The sequence below is a fragment of the Drosophila kikkawai genome, chromosome 3R (assembly GCF_030179895.1).
Source record: "Drosophila kikkawai strain 14028-0561.14 chromosome 3R, DkikHiC1v2, whole genome shotgun sequence".
Classification (NCBI taxonomy): Eukaryota; Metazoa; Arthropoda; class Insecta; order Diptera; family Drosophilidae; genus Drosophila; species Drosophila kikkawai.
Window position 1 is genome coordinate 31,952,621 of NC_091731.1, and position 16,867 is coordinate 31,969,487.

The 16,867-nt window shown below is 42.8% G+C and overlaps 5 protein-coding genes across 5 annotated transcripts in view; 2 read left to right on the forward strand and 3 right to left on the reverse strand.

Moving 5' to 3' along the window:
- Window positions 1-590: 590 nt before the first annotated feature.
- On the reverse strand, window positions 591-2,385 carry HtrA2 (HTRA2-related serine protease). Its single transcript, XM_017171411.3, has 2 exons — window positions 959-2,385; window positions 591-890 (listed from the first exon to the last, which is right to left on the reverse strand). Exons 1-2 carry the CDS (start codon window positions 2,047-2,049, stop codon window positions 725-727), a joined length of 1,257 nt encoding a protein of 418 aa, XP_017026900.1. The 5' UTR covers window positions 2,050-2,385; the 3' UTR covers window positions 591-724.
- Window positions 2,386-2,491: 106 nt separating this feature from the next.
- mRpL11 (mitochondrial ribosomal protein L11) lies at window positions 2,492-3,307 on the forward strand. The gene is made up of 3 exons (XM_017171025.2): window positions 2,492-2,731; window positions 2,798-3,082; window positions 3,137-3,307. Exons 1-3 carry the CDS (start codon window positions 2,597-2,599, stop codon window positions 3,305-3,307), a joined length of 591 nt encoding a protein of 196 aa, XP_017026514.1. The 5' UTR covers window positions 2,492-2,596.
- Window positions 3,305-4,323, reverse strand: LOC108077618 (ribosomal RNA processing protein 36 homolog). The gene is made up of 3 exons (XM_017171024.3): window positions 4,153-4,323; window positions 3,557-4,097; window positions 3,305-3,501 (listed from the first exon to the last, which is right to left on the reverse strand). The coding sequence occupies exons 1-3, from the start codon at window positions 4,219-4,221 to the stop codon at window positions 3,371-3,373; spliced, it is 741 nt and encodes a 246-aa protein (XP_017026513.1). The 5' UTR covers window positions 4,222-4,323; the 3' UTR covers window positions 3,305-3,370.
- A 1,118-nt stretch (window positions 4,324-5,441) lies between these two features.
- Window positions 5,442-16,867, reverse strand: part of Pde6 (phosphodiesterase 6) — a 49,206-nt gene continuing 37,780 nt past the window's right edge. Inside the window, exons 5-15 of the mRNA XM_017171383.3 lie at window positions 15,421-15,685; window positions 13,608-13,853; window positions 13,235-13,500; window positions 10,403-10,483; window positions 10,046-10,333; window positions 9,740-9,983; window positions 9,584-9,675; window positions 9,195-9,518; window positions 8,235-8,388; window positions 8,012-8,171; window positions 5,442-7,953 (exon numbers count right to left, since the gene is read on the reverse strand). Of these exons, the coding sequence (XP_017026872.1) occupies window positions 7,302-7,953; window positions 8,012-8,171; window positions 8,235-8,388; window positions 9,195-9,518; window positions 9,584-9,675; window positions 9,740-9,983; window positions 10,046-10,333; window positions 10,403-10,483; window positions 13,235-13,500; window positions 13,608-13,853; window positions 15,421-15,685 (2,772 nt within the window). The 3' untranslated portion in view covers window positions 5,442-7,301. The remainder of the gene's footprint in view (window positions 7,954-8,011; window positions 8,172-8,234; window positions 8,389-9,194; window positions 9,519-9,583; window positions 9,676-9,739; window positions 9,984-10,045; window positions 10,334-10,402; window positions 10,484-13,234; window positions 13,501-13,607; window positions 13,854-15,420; window positions 15,686-16,867) is intronic.
- On the forward strand, window positions 8,684-9,073 carry LOC108077852 (protein new-glue 3). Its single transcript, XM_017171384.1, has one exon. The coding sequence runs from the start codon at window positions 8,684-8,686 to the stop codon at window positions 9,071-9,073; it is 390 nt and encodes a 129-aa protein (XP_017026873.1).

Below are 16,867 nucleotides of genomic sequence, written 5' to 3' on the forward strand. Positions count from 1 at the left end.
CTATTCAATATATAAACGTTCCATTGGATATTGCAAAGAATTCAGCAACTTTATTGTCTTAAAACTCTTATGTTTTTGATGATAAAAACGCTTCTTTCTATAAACATTTATCGCTATCTTTGAACATAAAATTCATGTAAATATACATTAATCTCTTCCCTTAACCACTTTTTAAAATATATTTAATATAACCCATTTCCCGAGAGAGTGTATAAACAGCTGGCGTCCAAGTGAAGCGCTCTTGGGAATACAGTTGCATAAATTTATTGAAATTTGCATTTCGGTCTTCGATGCAGCCAGCCGCCTGCCTGTGTGCCGTGTGGTTTGGCCTATAAAAAATATGGCATCGATTGATCGCAACGCAAGATATTTCAATTAGCGTAAATACATTTTTGTCGTTGTTGGATGGGACGACAATCGAATGGACGGACGAGAGAGACACGCACGCAGTGAAAGAGAAGTCGAGATACTACTTACATTTTGGGGCCTTGCGATGGGTAGATTAACTTATGGTCGTGTCGCCTTAATAATGGTCTGCATCTATGCAAATTTCCCTACTCGTTAGTCAGAGACAAATATAGGCAGGAGTGTGGGCTAGTCACAGATTTTTTCCCAGGATCGATCGATCGATCGTTATTGTTACAAATATATATATATTGCAAATCATGCGAACACAATCTGGTCGTAAATCTAAGCTAACAGGTGAGGTGTGTGTGTGCGCTCATTAGGGATCCTCTGGAGTGATGGTCACATGCATTTGCTTCACGCCGCGGAGTATGACTATGTCCAGCGTTTTGCTGTTGTCGGCCAGGGCATCGTAGACATCCGAGGAGTTCTTGATCTCCTTCTTATTGATGTGGGTCACTATGTCGCCGGGCTGCAAGCCGCCACTAAAAATGATACAAAAAAAGGATTATAAATATAGGATTTAGTCTAGGAAATCCAACGTTAGACCCACCTGTGCGCCGGAGATCCCACAATGACCTTCCACACCAGCACCCCGTGCGTTAGGTTGCTGGGCATGTTCTGGCTTCGGGACTTTAGCTCAAACAGTATGTCAGGCGTGAGCGTCAGCATGGTGATGCCCATGTAACGCTTCACCGGATACCCTGTCTTGTAGGCCGAACCCTTCTTGCGCTTCTCGGCTGCCCGCTCCAAAAAGACCTTCACATAGTCGATGGGAATTGCAAAGCTTATGCCGGCCGTCACCTTCATTGAGTTGACGCCAATGGCCTCGCCGTCTAGGTTGACCAAGGGTCCGCCCGAGTTGCCGAACGTAATGGCAGCATCCGTTTGCAGGTAGTTGATGTCCCTGTTCCGCAGACCAAGTTCTTGGGAAGCCCGTTGCGTGGAGCTGATGACACCCGCCGTAACAGTGTTGCTCAGGGCCAGGGGACTGCCCAAGGCCACCACCCACTCGCCGGAACGGAGGGTGCTGCTCTTGCCCAGGCGCATCACTGAGAGGTTGTTTACCTGGATGCGCAGCGTGGCCAGGTCGGAAGTCTGATCCACGTCCTCGATGGTGGCGGGAAAGGTCCGGCCGTCGGAGAGCCGCACCTGAACCATCGTGTGCGGCTTGTTGATCACCACATGGGCATTGGTCAGGATGAGCCCGTTCTGTTCGATGATGAACCCAGAGCCATTCGAGGCCGTGATGGGCTGGCCGCTGAAGTAGTCAAAGTGTCGCGTGTCCTTGATCTCAATGTAGACCACGGAGTCTGCACAGCCGGCGACCACGTCGGCAATGAAGTTGAAGTCGCGTCGCCGGCTGCTCATCGCTCTGGCGGCTATCGTTGGGGTGAGTTCCTCGCGGTTAATCACCAGCGTGCTGGCCACAGCGCCCAGGGAGAAGGGCACAAAGAAGCGGACCACACTGCGCCATCCGAAGGACCACTGGCCGCTTCCCTTTTGCTCGCCATCCTGGCGATCTTGCCCACCATCCTGGCCTTTGTGCGATGATGATGTGTGGCTGCTTCGCTGCACCAGCTGGGTGGAGGCAGTGCAGCGCCTCAGGATAGCCAGCAGGCGGTGCGAGCCACGCAGCGTCATCCTCTGTATCGATCTCTCTGTGAAGCGGAGCAGGAGTCGGAGTCGTCGTCCCTTGTTATTGTTATTTAATTTCTGACTTCTCAGTTGGCAGCAGCTGATTTCAATTTTGTACACTGACCCAAGCCGGCTGCTGCGGCACCCACGACCTATCGATATCGATAGCCAGCGATAGGCGCGGGGGAAACAGCTTGTGGCCGCGGCAGTGATGGCACGTCGGCAATTTTTACGGTAATTTGGCTATTGAACATTTGGCTTGCATTGACAGGAAACTGTCAGTTGTTTTTGCTTGATTTCATACAATTTATATTTAACAGCATTTTGGAAAATTCAATTGAATGACATTAAACACTGAGTAATAGAAAGTAGAAGAAAATAAGTCATTTTTTAAAAGCTAGCTTTTTTTCCCGCTAGAGTAGTGCCATCACTGTCGTAGTGCCATCACTGTCGTCAGCTGTTTCTGCTGCTGCTTCTTCTTGCGCCCACCAACACATTTCGCTTTGCATAACACTTTAAAAAGCATTTGTTTAGCCGAAATAAATCAATTAAAATGTCCAAGGCGGCGGGCAAGCTGAAATCCCTGAAGAAGACAGTGGAGCGAGTGACGCACACGAGCAAATTGAGAACGAATATACCTGCAGGAATGGCCGCGGCAGGTCCCCCATTGGGCCCCATGTTGGGACAGGTGAGTTGAGCCGCCGGTTTGGTAATTTCCGATAAAATACATCTCCTGCTTTCCTTTGACCACCAGCGCGCTATTAACATAGCTGCCTTTTGCAAGGACTTTAACGCCAAGACGGCAGAAATGAAGGAGGGTGTGCCCCTGCCCTGCAGGATTTCCGTGAATAGCGACCGCAGCTACGACCTGGTCATCCACCATCCGCCGGCCACCTTTTTCCTGAAGCAAGCGGCGGGTTTGCAAAGGGGAACCATGACGCCGGGCAAGGAGGTGGCCGGCATGATCACGCTCAAGCATTTGTATGAAATAGCCGCCATCAAGATTCAGGATCCGCCAAATGCCCTGCTCACCATGCAGGTGAGTCTTTTAGAATGAAAACTAGGTTATTTAGTTAATATTTTTTATTTGTAGCAAATGTGCGAGATGCTCATTAGCATTGCCCGGACCTGTGGCATCAAGGTGGTCAGAGACATAGATCCGGCGGCCTATGGCGAGTTTCTGGAGGAGCGAAAGCTCATTGTGGAGCAGCAGAGACGCGAACTGCAGGAGAAGCGAGAGGCCAAGATGTTGCGCACGGGCTAAGTTCACTAAAAGCGCTGTGTTTAATTGTTAAAAATACATGTATACTTAAAGAGAAGACAAGACTTATTCTATGCCAATGCGCTTGCGGTCCTTGGCGGCGTTCTTCTTGCGGCGCTTTTCCAGATGTTTGTTCAGCTTTCCAGTGTTTTTTAGCTGCTCGAATTGGGCCACCAGCTCCTTGGCACGACGTTCCTCTGTGGAGTTTACAAATTTAGGTTTGAGATGAGCTTGAAATGTGTATAAACTCACTCTTTGTTAGATAGTGCGGGAGCTCTCCTTTGTTGTGTTTCTTCTGGATCCTGTCGCGTTCTTTTTTGAGTTGCTTCTGCTTTTGTTGCCACTTCCTGTCCTCCACGTTCTTGTTGATCAGTCGCTGCATGGTGTGCTTTATCTTGTGCTTCTCCTCGTTATCCTCCATCTCGTCCAGCTGCTTCTTCAGCTGACCCACCTCCTTATCGCGGATTTGCGTGACAAACTCGTAGTTCTTCTTGAAGGTCTCCGCATGGTAGGTGCCTGATTTCTCGTCGAAACGCGGATCCCTTAGCTCTGTGGTTTTCTTGCGCTCCACTCGGTGCTCGGCGCCCAGGAACGGAACCTGTCGTCGGGAGGACATCTCACGGGGTCGATTTTTGTTGAGTCTTTTCAAATCGGTCTTGGTTTTGGGTTTCTTGTTGGTTCTTGTGGCTTTTCCCCCCAGAACGGCTTCCTTGTAGACCTTGGCGCCTAGTTCTTCTTTCAGTTTCATGATCTCCTCGAAGGACATGCCTTTGAGGTCCTGGCGAATGGCATTCTGAAGAGGGAGTACTCGGAATTAAGTCACATTTTCTTAGTTAGACCTTTCCTACCTGAGTTTCATCTTCGCTGCTGCTTTCCTCCTGCTCTGAAGCTGATGAAGGTTCATCTTCCGATGACATCTTTGCTTTTAAAATCACTCAAATCACTTGAATTTATTAATTTATTTACGTTTTTGATATTTCACGTGTTAGCTTTGTTTTGGTAAAATCAGCTGTTAGAGGCAAGTGTGACCAGCACAACATTTTCTTGAATTTCGGTTTTCCCCCTTAAAAAAGAATCCCCTAAATCTAGCGAATGGCCTTTAAAAAAAAGCTAGAATTGACGGGAAAAAGGCGGATGTGGCATCACATATTGTTTAATTTTTTTAATCGTTATTTTCAAAACTAGCAAAATGAAATTGAAAATTTGTGTTTTGCTTATTTAAAAATATTATAAACAAGAAAGAAAGCTAACTTTGGCCAGCCAAAGTTTGTATACCCTTGCAGGTAACAATTAAAATATATCATAACTAAGCCAAAAATGCATTAATTTCGATTCGGAATGCAGTTTTGTGTTAGTTTTTATTAATTAAAAAAACTGCATACCAAAGTTAAAATTTTAAGAAATCAAAATTTTTGGCCATTTTTGCTAATTTTAATGATGTAACCCCTTATCAAATTTCGCAAAAATGGCCAAAAAATCGATTTCTTCTGGACATGTCTAGAAAGATTCCCCTGTTGATGCTGATCAAGAATATATATGGTTTATTGGGTCGAAAATGATTCCTTGACTTAGAAAAATATTATTTTGTATTATAAAATCGGATTTTTTTATATTAAAAAAGTCTTGATTTTTTAAAATTAAAAATATCATAACTCGGCCAAAAGAGCATTAATTTTAAATCTGAAAACTGTTCAGTGCAAGATTTTCTACAGTTAATAAATCTGCATACTTCATTTAAAAATTTTGAAAATTCAATTTTTTTTATCAAAATCAAAAATTTTAATGATGTAACCCCTTATAAAATTTTGCAAAAATGGCCAAAAAATCGATTTCTTCCTGACATATCTAGAATGATTCGCATGTTAATGCTGATCAAGAATATATATACTTTATAGGGTCGGAAACGTCTCCTTCACTGCGTTGCAAACTTCTGACTGAAATTATAGAAATTTCAGCAAATTGCGGAAAATCGAGGAGTTGCTGAATTTGTTCTAAAAATTTCAAGATTAAAGCCTTATTTTTACCTACAACAACAATACTTTTAAAACAACATCAAACTAAGACACCGATTTCCCCAAATTTCCGTACAGACTGGCTGCTTCACCAATTACTTAAAAAAGAAAGAAAACCCATCTAGTTTAGAGTAATTCCCAATGGTGTGATTTATTTTTGATTCAATTGCAAGTCTTACATAGTTAGGTAAACAAATGGTGAATAACTCTTAGATCGTTTTTGGGGATAACAGAAACAAGCAACGAAACTGCGAAGGAATGTACACAATTAATTGTCACTGAACTGAACAAAGTGGGGACTTTGTAACGGTCTTGATTTCGATTTTTTTGATTTTGATTTTCAAGCGTGACTAGAAAAATAGTTGCAAACCTTTTCTTAATCTTTTGTTGTTTGACATTTAGTAGCCAAAGTTTGATTAGCACACGCAGACCTGTAATAAAAATAATGAGATGCTCTTAAACACATTAAGTCTAAGCAATTCAGTTACAGTTACATTAGTCACATGTAAATATTTCATATATAGGTTCCGTTACATATTATATTTAGTTTTATGCTTATGCTCCTGTTTAGTTTTATGCTCTATAGTATATAGTTTGCTTTGTACACGTACACACAGATAAAGTAAACTTCATTGCAACAACTAGATGAGTGTGGGGACCGGATTAATCGTATTTAACCGTGTGCGATTATTATTTGCCAAATATTTATCGTATTCGTATTTTGCTTGAGTTCGAGTTCAAAAATTGACTGCTGTCGTTTATCTTTAGGCTAATATTTATATTTATACAATCCAAACAGAGTACGAAATGTTTTCCCATTCGCTTCTGCCTCCGCAGAGTTCAATTAATCCATATTTGTGCTGTGCTCACAATCGAAATATCATATAATATTGCTATAGTTTGCTACGTAAATACCATACGCTTAGCACTCGTTCTGTGCATACAAATATTAGTTATTAATTAGTAGTTTATTTAGTTTATTCATTATCAGTAGAGCTATAAAGTAGATCTCAAGCCGATCACAGGCGAGGACTAGTGGTGATCACTGTCGTCTCTATTCTCGATTCCCGATGCCTGCTGGAATTGTATAGCCTCTCACAAAGTCTCCTTAAATAGGGTTGGTTTCTTCTATAGTATTTCATACGTTTTGACTAGCACGATTTGGTTAGGGTGACTACATACACTCTTAGCTAGTTTGGTTTTGGTTGCCTCTACTTAGTTAGTTTAGTTTCGCGGTTTACAATCACCTAAAAGCGACAGACACATCTATATAATATATAGAGTAAATAGCGTATATTCGTTTAGAGATAGAGAGAGAGAGAGGGGATAGTATCCGACAAAAGGTTCAACCCGTGGGCTTCGCACCTTCGGGACCTTAAATAGATCACATATTTTGACATTCACTTATGCTTAATATTGCAACTGCATTTGCCTCTGCCTAATGCTCGTCCTCTGGTATATGGATAGTTATAGTACTTAAAACATATATCAAACATATACATGCACCATCTGTTCACGATTTTCTTTTACGTTTAGATTTGTGGATAGTTTTTTGTTGGTAAAATTGCAACTTTTCTTTTAGTTTTGAATTATTTTGAGTTGCAAAATTACTTGACAAGAAAACGAAGAGTTTTTGTTAATATTAAGAATTGTTTTTAACTTTACACAAATATTTTCTTTATTTAAAAACATAAAACCTAATAATTTCACCTAATTTTATGTAAATTAAAAAAATTCAAAGGGTCTTTATAAACAGTTTAACCCTCAAAAATATTGCAATTTTACCCACAAAAAACTATCACAATCTAATCGAATTTGATACCGTGAACATGGCCAATAGATACAGGTAGGAGCAACAAGTTTGTGTGAACTTTTAGCAAAATCGACGCCAATTAGAACTCGGTCATCCCCCCTCCGCACTTGTGGTCAGTCTCACTGCCCGGAGTGCTGGAGGGGGTCGCCATATTCTAATTGGACGGCTTTCGTCATAAGAGCGCGCACAGCTTGGAGCGCTTCTTGGACTTGTCCACCGCCTGGACCTGTCCAGAGGCGCCAACGACGCCGCCGGCGGACGAGGTGGATGAGGAGGCGGACATGCGGCCCATGCTGCCAGAGGCCTGCGGTTGTGAGGGACTCGTCGGGCTCTTATCGTCCATATCCTCGCTGACGTGGGACTCGAGGAGCTTCAACGAGGTCTTCGGCTTGGAGCCGTCCATGCTGTTGTAGAGCGTCTTCGAGAGCTTCGAGCGAACGGCCTTGCCCAGGGCCCCCGTCTTCTTCATGCTCAGCCGGGAGCCACTGCGCTGGTGCTCTGGCGTGTGGCTGTCCTCGCTGCCATGCTGCGACTGTGACTGCTGATTGCAGTTGAGCGTTGTTACTGTGAACTCAATGTCCTTGATCTCCTCATCCTCGCAGGCAGCAAACTCCTCCACAGGCTTGTCAATGGTGTCGTGATCGATCCAGGTGAGGCCCATCTCCACCTTCTCGGCCAAATCCTGCCAGTTGCGTCGATTCTCCAGGGTGCCCTCGTACAAGGGTGTTATCCAGGGGAAGGTGTCGCACAGGACTCTGTACAGGGGCAGGCAGATCACGTCAATGAAGCCAACCTGCATCTTGGGCAGCTCGTCCTTGCGTTCCCTAAAGAATTATTATTAATTAAGAGTTTTTTTTAGGCAGATATAATGATTCCACTTACCTGTCCATCATGGCCACCGGTTGTGTATTGAGCTGCAGCTTCTCGAGATCTCCCTGGTCAAAGAACTCATCAGCCACCAACTTGGCCACTTTGTGCTGGACTTCCCAGGGTTTGGCAATGGCACTCACATCACAGGCCGTCATCATCATGCCGCAAAGTACTAAAAAAATAATTTTATATTTATTAAATAAATAATAATTAAAAAGTAATACATTTCACTTACAATCCTTCTTCTCCTCGCCCTGCCAGTCGAATTCCCCGTTCTCCACCAGCTCCAGGAAGGCGTTTCGCTTCTTGAAATACATGGCCAGATCGGTGGACAGAATGGCACTCTCCACGGTCTTCATGACCGAGCGATAATCCTCGGGTGACAAGGCCTGAAAGCAAAAGCAAACACGAGCTCAGACAAAGGCAAAAATAGATATTCTATTCTTAAATTTCTATCCCAGAAACACCTGTACTCATGACGTCACCTCTGTACTACACATGTGCCTAAACAAAAGTTCACATCTTATCGGAGTCAAGGTGGACTAACTTTCAGAGATCTTTCAGTATAAAGAATAATAAATAAAGTTTCTGGCTAATTGAAGGTCGCTAGTCAATCGTGGATTTGGTATAAAAGTGGGACTGTTCCAGCGAAAGGCATATCAGTTAACAATTGAAGCAAGCAACATGAAGGCATCCACCGTTCTCCTTGTCCTCACCGCATCCCTATTTGTGGCCCATGTCTGGGCTGCCGATACCACCACCTCAACGGAATCGACTGACACTACTTCCACTACCACTGCATCCACCACCACGGAATCTACCACTGCCTCAACCTCGTCTTCGTCCTCGGGCACCGGCAAGATCGTGCGAATCAGCAACCTGACATACACGGCCCAGCGTAGGATCAAAGTGGGATCCACCACGGCCTCCACCAGCACCCGTTCCCGCAGTGCCAGGGCCCGCCAGGCACGCCTAGCCAAGGCCAGGAAGGCCAAGGCCGCCAAGGCAGCCAAAAAGGGCAACAAGCGAAACTTGAGGAAGAGCAACGGCAACGTTCGCGTTTACCGCGGTTGAGCTGAGCTTTGTTAACACTTTTCTTCTAATAAAATCTACTTTTCTTTCTTAAAAAACTCACCTGAAATATGTAAACACTTCTATTCTAATAAAATCTACTTTTATTTCTTAAAAAACTCACCTGAAATATGTTATTTCCCTCCGAGTTTAGGATCATCACGCACTGATCAAAGTGATGATGCTCCATCGTGCTGGTGGTGTACAAAATGGCCAGCGGGGATTCGGTTTTGGTCTGGAAGGCATTATTGGTGCCGCGGTGATCCAGGTCGTGGCACAAACAGGCCACCAGGAGGCCCAAGATCTCCAGATCAGTCATGAAGCGCTCCATCTTGCCGGTTTTCAGCATGGCAAACATGGTTTGGGCCACATTAAGAGCATGCCGCCAATTGTGGTACTTGACGGGACGATAGTTCTTTCGGACACTCAAGACCCAGCGGCAGAGGACCTGATTGGGAGTTTATAATATGGAAAATAATATATAAAATTATATAAAATTATACAAAAACTCACATCGTAGGGTATTTGAAACTGCGAGACCAAATTGCATTGCATAAACATACGCAGCACTGCCCTGCACGTGTCATCGTCCACCAATTCAAAGTCTGTGAGCGGATTATTAAAATTAATTAATAAATTAGTAGGATTTGGTAGAGGGATTACCCTTACCCGTAAAGGTAAAGCTGTACAGGTTGTAGGACTCTGCCTCGGCTATCGCATCCTGGGTAAGCTTCTCCGTCTGATCCTGACTGGCGGTGGCATGGTAACTGAGGCACTCGAGGGCCACCTTCTGCTTGGCCATCAGCTTGCAGGCATTCTCGTACATCTGGGTGTTGTGTATGCCCAGACCGCAGAATATGGCAAAGGCCTCGAAAATCGAGGCATCTGAATCGGTAAAGGGAACTCCCTTGGCCTGGAGAAGTTAAAATATATCTATTATATATTTTATCATTAAAATAAAGACTCCTTCCCTACCTTGTTTATCAACTGCGCCACACCAATCACCGTCTTTTGGGCATTGACAATGGGCATGCAGAGTATGGCCTGGGTGCTATCGATTTCACTCTCGGCTCGTATTTGATTGTGCTCCCTGACCCACTCGTGGACATCGCATATATTCACCGTCTGCCCTGTGGTGGCCACAAATTGGGCTATCTGGGCCAGCGTCGAGGTGCTAAGCTCGCTGATCGAAGGCCGGGAGACATTGGCCGCCTGGTACTCGCCGCCGAGTTCAAAGAGCACAGTGAAACGATTGCGCATTTTCTGCCAAAAATCCAAAAGGATTCTATGTGAGGCATGAAAATCAATGGAGGAAACTCGAGGCAAACTTACCTTCTCCTCGAAGCTGTCAGCGGACTTGATGGCGCGGGTGGCTGGCTGATTGGGCTTCTCAATTATCTTCTCCAAATGGCTCTGTGAAAGAGAGTGAGGAGAGGAGGAGACGACATTAAGTGGCTGCCACTAATGGAACTCCTAACAGCAGTAGCAGGCAACTTGTTGCTAAATTGCACTGCAGCAGCACCTCCCCTGTGAGCATAATTAAGCTGACATGTTGCACATGACGGGCATGTCAGCCAAGTTTTCAGAGTTCAGACCATCCGGCTGAAAGCCCCCTGGGCCAGCTAGCTTTATGGGCTAATAAATTGTCCATTACCCGGACATGCACTGGCATTATCAGCTGGCTAATTAGTATATGGCATTTAAGCGAATTAAACAGCCAAGAGAGCTCTTCGCATATCCAAATTATTAATAATAATTTCGGAGAGTGAAATAAAATGGAGTTTGGTTCATGGAAAGGTCTCTGATCGATTGTTCAGATGAGTTAATGCGGCGTGCGGTAATTTAATGCAATGCATTCATCCATCAAATTGGCCAAGCAAAAGTTCTTTCTCGAATGCCAGCGGCCAGGACATCTGTTTTCCTGTTTCCATCCCCTTTGCGGGCCATTTCATTTAAAAGTTTAATGCGTAAATTCCCCCGAGGAGCATCCTTTGACATTATTCATACGCCCCGTTGGCCAAGGTGGAATATGCAAAACACCATTGTCCTGCCGGCCATCCTGCTGCGCACATATTCATGTATTTATTGTACGCATTTTACACATGTAAGTGGAGCCTAATGGATTTTACCAGGCAAGGCCTCAGCCTGATTCGTGCGAATAAATAATTGTCTGAAAACAATGTACACAACATTCTGCATTATGCTATTCAATGGCCTATTTGTAGTGATACTCGAATTTAGTTGAACAAATATTATTCAATCATTTCAATGATGGTTTTTCTTTATTGTAAATATTAATTGTAGTGAATAAAATTGAGATATTTTACAGGGAAATTGGGAGAGAAGCTTACTTCGGCAAGCTGAAAGTTGTATACACTTGCAATAGAGTGAAATAGATCATAACTAACTGTTATGAGTTACTTTTTACAAGGTTAATAAACCTACAGACTGAATTTAAGTATTTTTAAATTTAATATTTGGCCAGTTTTAAGGGTTTAACCCCTTAATAATAATTTTTTAGGGAAAAATCAAATTTTAAAAATTCTATAACTAAGCCAAAAATATATTAAATTCAATTCGGAAAGCGCTTTTTTGTTAGTTTTTACAAGGTTAATAAATCTGCATATTGAATTAAAGTTTTTTTTAAATTCAAATTTTTAGCAATTTTTGAGAATTTTAATGATGTAACCCCTTATAAAATTTTGGAAAAATCGCGAAAAATTTTTTTTATGCAGACATGCCTAAATCGATTCTGCTGTCGATGCTGATCAAGAATATATATGATTTATAGGGTCGGAAATGATTCCTTCACTGCGTTACAAGCATCTGACTGAAATTATAATACCCCGGAAGGGTATACAAATGGGGCACTGGTTGGGGTTTTTGATAGCCTAAAGTGTATTAAAACATATTTACTTTATAAATAAACAAATAAGCCTCTTGTTTAGTAAGAGAAAAGGCTGTTTAAATTGTTATAAAGAATATGTAACTATTCTTTCTTTTGGTGATTAAATAATTGACCAACTCAACCCAGAAATAAGTCCTGTAAATAGCTTTGAGTTAAACACAATTATTCTGTTATTAAATATATTTCTATATAACTTTGCATCGCTATTGAACTTTCAAAACAATAATAAAGCCTTCTCCCTTCTAATCAACTAATAAAAACCCACTCAAAGTTATTAAACATAAAACTCTTTGTTCGTTTCAACAAAAATTAAACGTCCAAATAAGTTATTACGGTTTGACGTGTTGGTCTCATGAATTATTCCCTCTGTTCTTCTGCCAACTGTCAGTTTTTGTGTCTAACCTGTTCCAATTTGGTTGATTTATTTACAATTTACAGGAAATACTACCTGCAAATTTCATAATGGAGAGCGCGCCAGCGAGTTGATTCAGCCGCCTCCGAATAATGACAGGCAATCAGCGGGAACTTTAGCCGTAATGAAAATTGCCCAGACCTGGGCATAATCTTTCCCCGTCCGTCCCAGCCGTATTTACCATGCCCATTGCCGTAAACATTTGCCCTTGGCTGCTGTCAGAATTCTGCGCAGAATGCCTGACACTTGTTCATAAAAAACACTCCCGTGGAATCGTGGCGACGCGACGCCGCCCACCCAAAGTAACATAATGTAAATTGCACATTTTAATTTCCTTGGGGTCGCCGGGCGAAAAGTTGACAAACGCACAAACAAAATGGCCGACGCGCGGTGGCGTTTAAACAATTTTAATGAAACTGACAGCGGCACAAACACGGATACGGAAATGGAAATATTGGCGGACAGAGAGAGAGAGAGGTAGAGGAGTGACCACAGGCACCGCAGGGCGTCACTTTTTTATTCATGCGCCCATATGGCGGCGACAATTTGCGATCGCCTCCACGAAGGCAAGCAAATCATTTGCATGGAGGACCTTTAACCGCCTGAAAAAATGCCAGTAAATTAATTTTAATTCCTCAATCGATGGGAAACGGAAAAAGAGAGGAGAAAATACCGCGAGAAAGTCAATTGGTACATGGGAAACCTTAACGTGAAAGTTATGTGTTTAAAGGTTCAGTTATTTGAGAAATTTAGAGAAAGATTTCTAGATCTTTAGATAGATATTTATATCCCACTTATATTTATCAATACTTTTCTTGAATATCTTTCCAGTGTAAAAACTCACCGCCTCGCAACAGTCGAGATCCACAAGAAACACCGAGCAGCGTTCGCACTTTAGCAGCTCCCTGGCCTCTGTCATTATTTTGGTGACAAGGCACTCGAGGTTGTTCTGCTCCTCGAAAATGCTGCGGGCCAGATTGAGGAGGATTTGGTTGCGTCGATACTCCTGGACGGACATCTCGAACAGCTGGGCATTCTGGATGCCAATGCCGCAGAAGGTGAGATACCGACGGAAGATTTCCACGTCATGTTCATCGAACTCCATGCAGCCTGAGGAGAAGAATAAATAAAACAAATATTAATAGTTTAATATAAGTAAGGTATCTTTAGAAAAATAAATTCCTTAATTCTTTGGGGACCCTTTGGGTTATCCTTACCATTCGTTTTGTTTATAATTTGCGCCACGCCTATAATGTCACCCTCGTAATTGCAAATGGGCATGCAGAGGATGGCATTCGTCTTGTAGCCGGTCTTCAGATCGATTTCACAGTTGAATCGCGCATCCTTGTACGCCTCCTTGATGTTAATCATCTGCTTTGTCTGCGCCACCATGCCGGCAATGCCAATGCCAAAGGGAATGATAATCTCCTCGGCACTGGCCCGAGTCACCGCGTCCTTGAGTGCTGCAATCAAAAGAGATTCAAACGAGAGTCAATCAGGAGGAAAGAAATCGCCATCATCGAAAGGCATGAATACAAAAAATCATTGATTTAAGGATAGTCTCGCACTTAAGATTTACATTTTCATGATGACATTATTTGTGATTCCGAGAGAAATTCCGATGAAGAGGTGGTTTTTAGTTTCCGCTTGCATTAAATGTTTAATGTTAAATTTAAGCACCCAGAACCCTCTTTTTTTTTTTTCCAAAAAACTGCCCAAAAATTAGCTCAACCGTTGCAAAGCGTGTTAGGATAGGCCCAAGATAAGGGCCCGTCGTCATGCATCTGAAATATTAAATTTATATGCAAAAGATATATACACAAGAGCGCTGGGCCTTGGCAGAAATTTCGAAAAAAAAAACGCACAGAGAGAGAATAATATATAAATAAATAATGGCGAGGGCCCCGTGAAATCCAAAATCCGAGGGCAAGAAGTCAAATGTGAATTTGCATGAGCTCCCTTGCCGGTCCCGCCTCAATCATAATCTCAGTGTCCCACACAGCACCGCCTCACATGTATCCGTATCCGCATCCGTAGTCGTATCTGTATCTGTAGCTGTATCTGGGGGTGGCCACCAACACAAATTTCCCAGCTCTAATCTTTCTCGCATTTTCCCCACTGAATTATGTAGCGGAAGCGGTGGCTTTTACTCACGGATCTGCACCAAAGATTCATTACGAATGTAGCGCACTTTCATATGAATATATATGTTTCTGGGCGGAACCCAGGGGCTCACGTTCCTGGCCAGCATCCTATATCTATTTACCATTTGATGGCGACCTTTTGCAGTTTTATGGCCTGCCGGGACTGCCGAAAACTTTTAATGCCCGCTTCCGTTTCCGTTTCAGCTTAATTTCGCTAATGCGTTGGCCATCCCCTCTCCTTTTCCTCCTGGCCAGGCCGAGAAAGACCTCGAAATTATTTACCCGGCCGCTAATGAGTACCAATTTGTACTCGTCGAGCCCCTTTGGCTAGGCCATAAACCCTTCAAAAATCACCTTAAAGAGGGTCAAATTTAATCATTTTAATCGAATTTTATGTGAAAGGAAAAGTTTAACCGTCTTTTATTGCTTATTTTCATCAAAAAGTCGAGTATCTTGGGGAAATTAATAGACTGCTAAATATCAGCCATTTAATGAAGATATTTTCGATATTTAAAAAGTAATAAAGTGTATTTAAAAGGCACAAACTGGTAAGCATTTCTGTTTACATTTGTATCTTATCTATTCACAGCTTGTTCATGTCATTCAAACATGTTTTCTAGCTGCTATCAGTGTCCTACACTTCAGTTCTCCCCCCCGCAAAACCACAGAGCACTTGACTTGGCTCACATTTCTTTCTCTTTTTCCATTTTCCATTTGCACATTTTCCATTCCTCATTCACTGCTGGTTTCCTTCGGCCATTGTGTGTGGTAGTTCGCTTTGTGCATTGTTGGCCTTAATTAAAGCGGGATTACCTGTGCCATTGGGATCTCGCCCACAGGCACCACCGCCAGGAAGGGAGGAACATTTTCGATTGGCAAAACTCACCTGTCTTTTGGGTGACATCGAACAGCTTGGCCACCAGGTACTTGTTGGTGGGCGTGCCCTTGGCCAGAAACAGAGAGCCACGATCCGCGTGGGTGAGCAGGCCCACGTTCACCAGAATTTTGTGGCAGAGCACATCGATGTCCAGCTCGTTGGCCACGTCCCGAATCAGTTCCATGAACAGCTCGCCCTCGTCCAGGTCCATCAGATGCCGCCGGCATTCGGGTAGCGAGGAGGCTGATGAGTTCGAGAGGCTTCTCGGTGATTTCTGCAGGCGAAAGCAGGGGGAGAGAACCGACCATAAACGTTAATAGAAGGCTTAGATTGAGGCTGAAACACTTGGAAATATTGGGGGTTTGTAGGTTTAAAATTAATATTAATATTCAATAAACCTCCTTCTAAAACAAGACTTATTTTAATTAATTCTTTTACTATAAATAAATTTGTATAAATAATTTTTTCTTTCGAGTTTTAGGTCTCTAGAAATCCTTATTTCTGATTTCCTAACCATTTCTTCTTCCACTTTTCTTTTAGTGCAAAAACGTGTCCTTTCAGTAATTGAATTTGCTTGTTTTGGCACCAAGACGCGGAATAATTTCGCTATTTAATTAGTTCCCATATAAAAATAGCTTTATTAGCCACCATTATTATTGGACAAGACACGACTGGGGAGCCTTTTAAATATTTAACAGTGCATTTAAGGCAATGGCAGCGCCATTGTCTCTGCTCACGTTCCATTATTCTTCTGTTTTCGATTTCTGGCCTGGCCATTTAACCCTGCTGCCAGTTTTTGGAAGCTAACGTGGTCCGGCTCAAAGGGTGACTATTAGCAGCAGTTGGCAGTTGTGCCTTTAAGCGGCCATGTGGTAATTGAATACCGAAAAAACGGGGGGCTCCCGGATCCCAGATCCCCGATCCTGAGCCCTGTGCGTGCGAGTGGCCAATTAACCGAGCCGGGAGCTGGAAATATTGCGTGCCATGTCCCCATCCCGGAGTCCCCAATCCTACCTCTCACACCATCATTTTCACTGACAAATTAAAGCAATTTACTGGCGGTGCTGCCCTTGGCTCCATCAACATTTCCATGTGCCACATGCCCCGGAATATCGATAATTGCTATGTGTTTAAAAATAAGTAGTTCACTTGTAGGGCCACAACTATCTAGTTTGTTTTTTTCTGTATTTATAGGTATTGTGTTGAATATTTTAACATAAAAAATTAATAGTCTAATTAATAGTGAAACCCTTTTATTTGGCAAAGAGAAATATACTAATTGTAGAGTAATTATATGATTATTAAAGATGAATAAATGATATATCTTTTTTATATACTATAATTTGTTTATTCTGCTTTTATGTAACTTACTTATTAATTTATAAATTACCCATCTATAATTGTAAAGATTTCAACAATTTATTGACTTTTCTGACATATTAATACCCAAAATGAA

Excerpts from the sequence above, each read along its gene's own strand:
- HtrA2 (XM_017171411.3), bottom strand. The coding sequence starts at position 2,049 with ATGACGCTGCGTGGCTCGCACCGCCTGCTGGCTATCCTGAGGCGCTGC. Across the intron at positions 891-958 it reads GTGGGATCTCCGGCGCACAG|TGGCGGCTTGCAGCCCGGCG; the intron begins GTGGGTCTAACG and ends TATCATTTTTAG.
- mRpL11 (XM_017171025.2), top strand. The coding sequence starts at position 2,597 with ATGTCCAAGGCGGCGGGCAAGCTGAAATCCCTGAAGAAGACAGTGGAG. Across the intron at positions 2,732-2,797 it reads TGGGCCCCATGTTGGGACAG|CGCGCTATTAACATAGCTGC; the intron begins GTGAGTTGAGCC and ends TTTGACCACCAG. Across the intron at positions 3,083-3,136 it reads ATGCCCTGCTCACCATGCAG|CAAATGTGCGAGATGCTCAT; the intron begins GTGAGTCTTTTA and ends TTTTATTTGTAG.
- LOC108077618 (XM_017171024.3), bottom strand. The coding sequence starts at position 4,221 with ATGTCATCGGAAGATGAACCTTCATCAGCTTCAGAGCAGGAGGAAAGC. Across the intron at positions 4,098-4,152 it reads GCAGCGAAGATGAAACTCAG|AATGCCATTCGCCAGGACCT; the intron begins GTAGGAAAGGTC and ends CTCCCTCTTCAG. Across the intron at positions 3,502-3,556 it reads CCCGCACTATCTAACAAAGA|AGGAACGTCGTGCCAAGGAG; the intron begins GTGAGTTTATAC and ends TAAACTCCACAG.
- LOC108077852 (XM_017171384.1), top strand. The coding sequence starts at position 8,684 with ATGAAGGCATCCACCGTTCTCCTTGTCCTCACCGCATCCCTATTTGTG.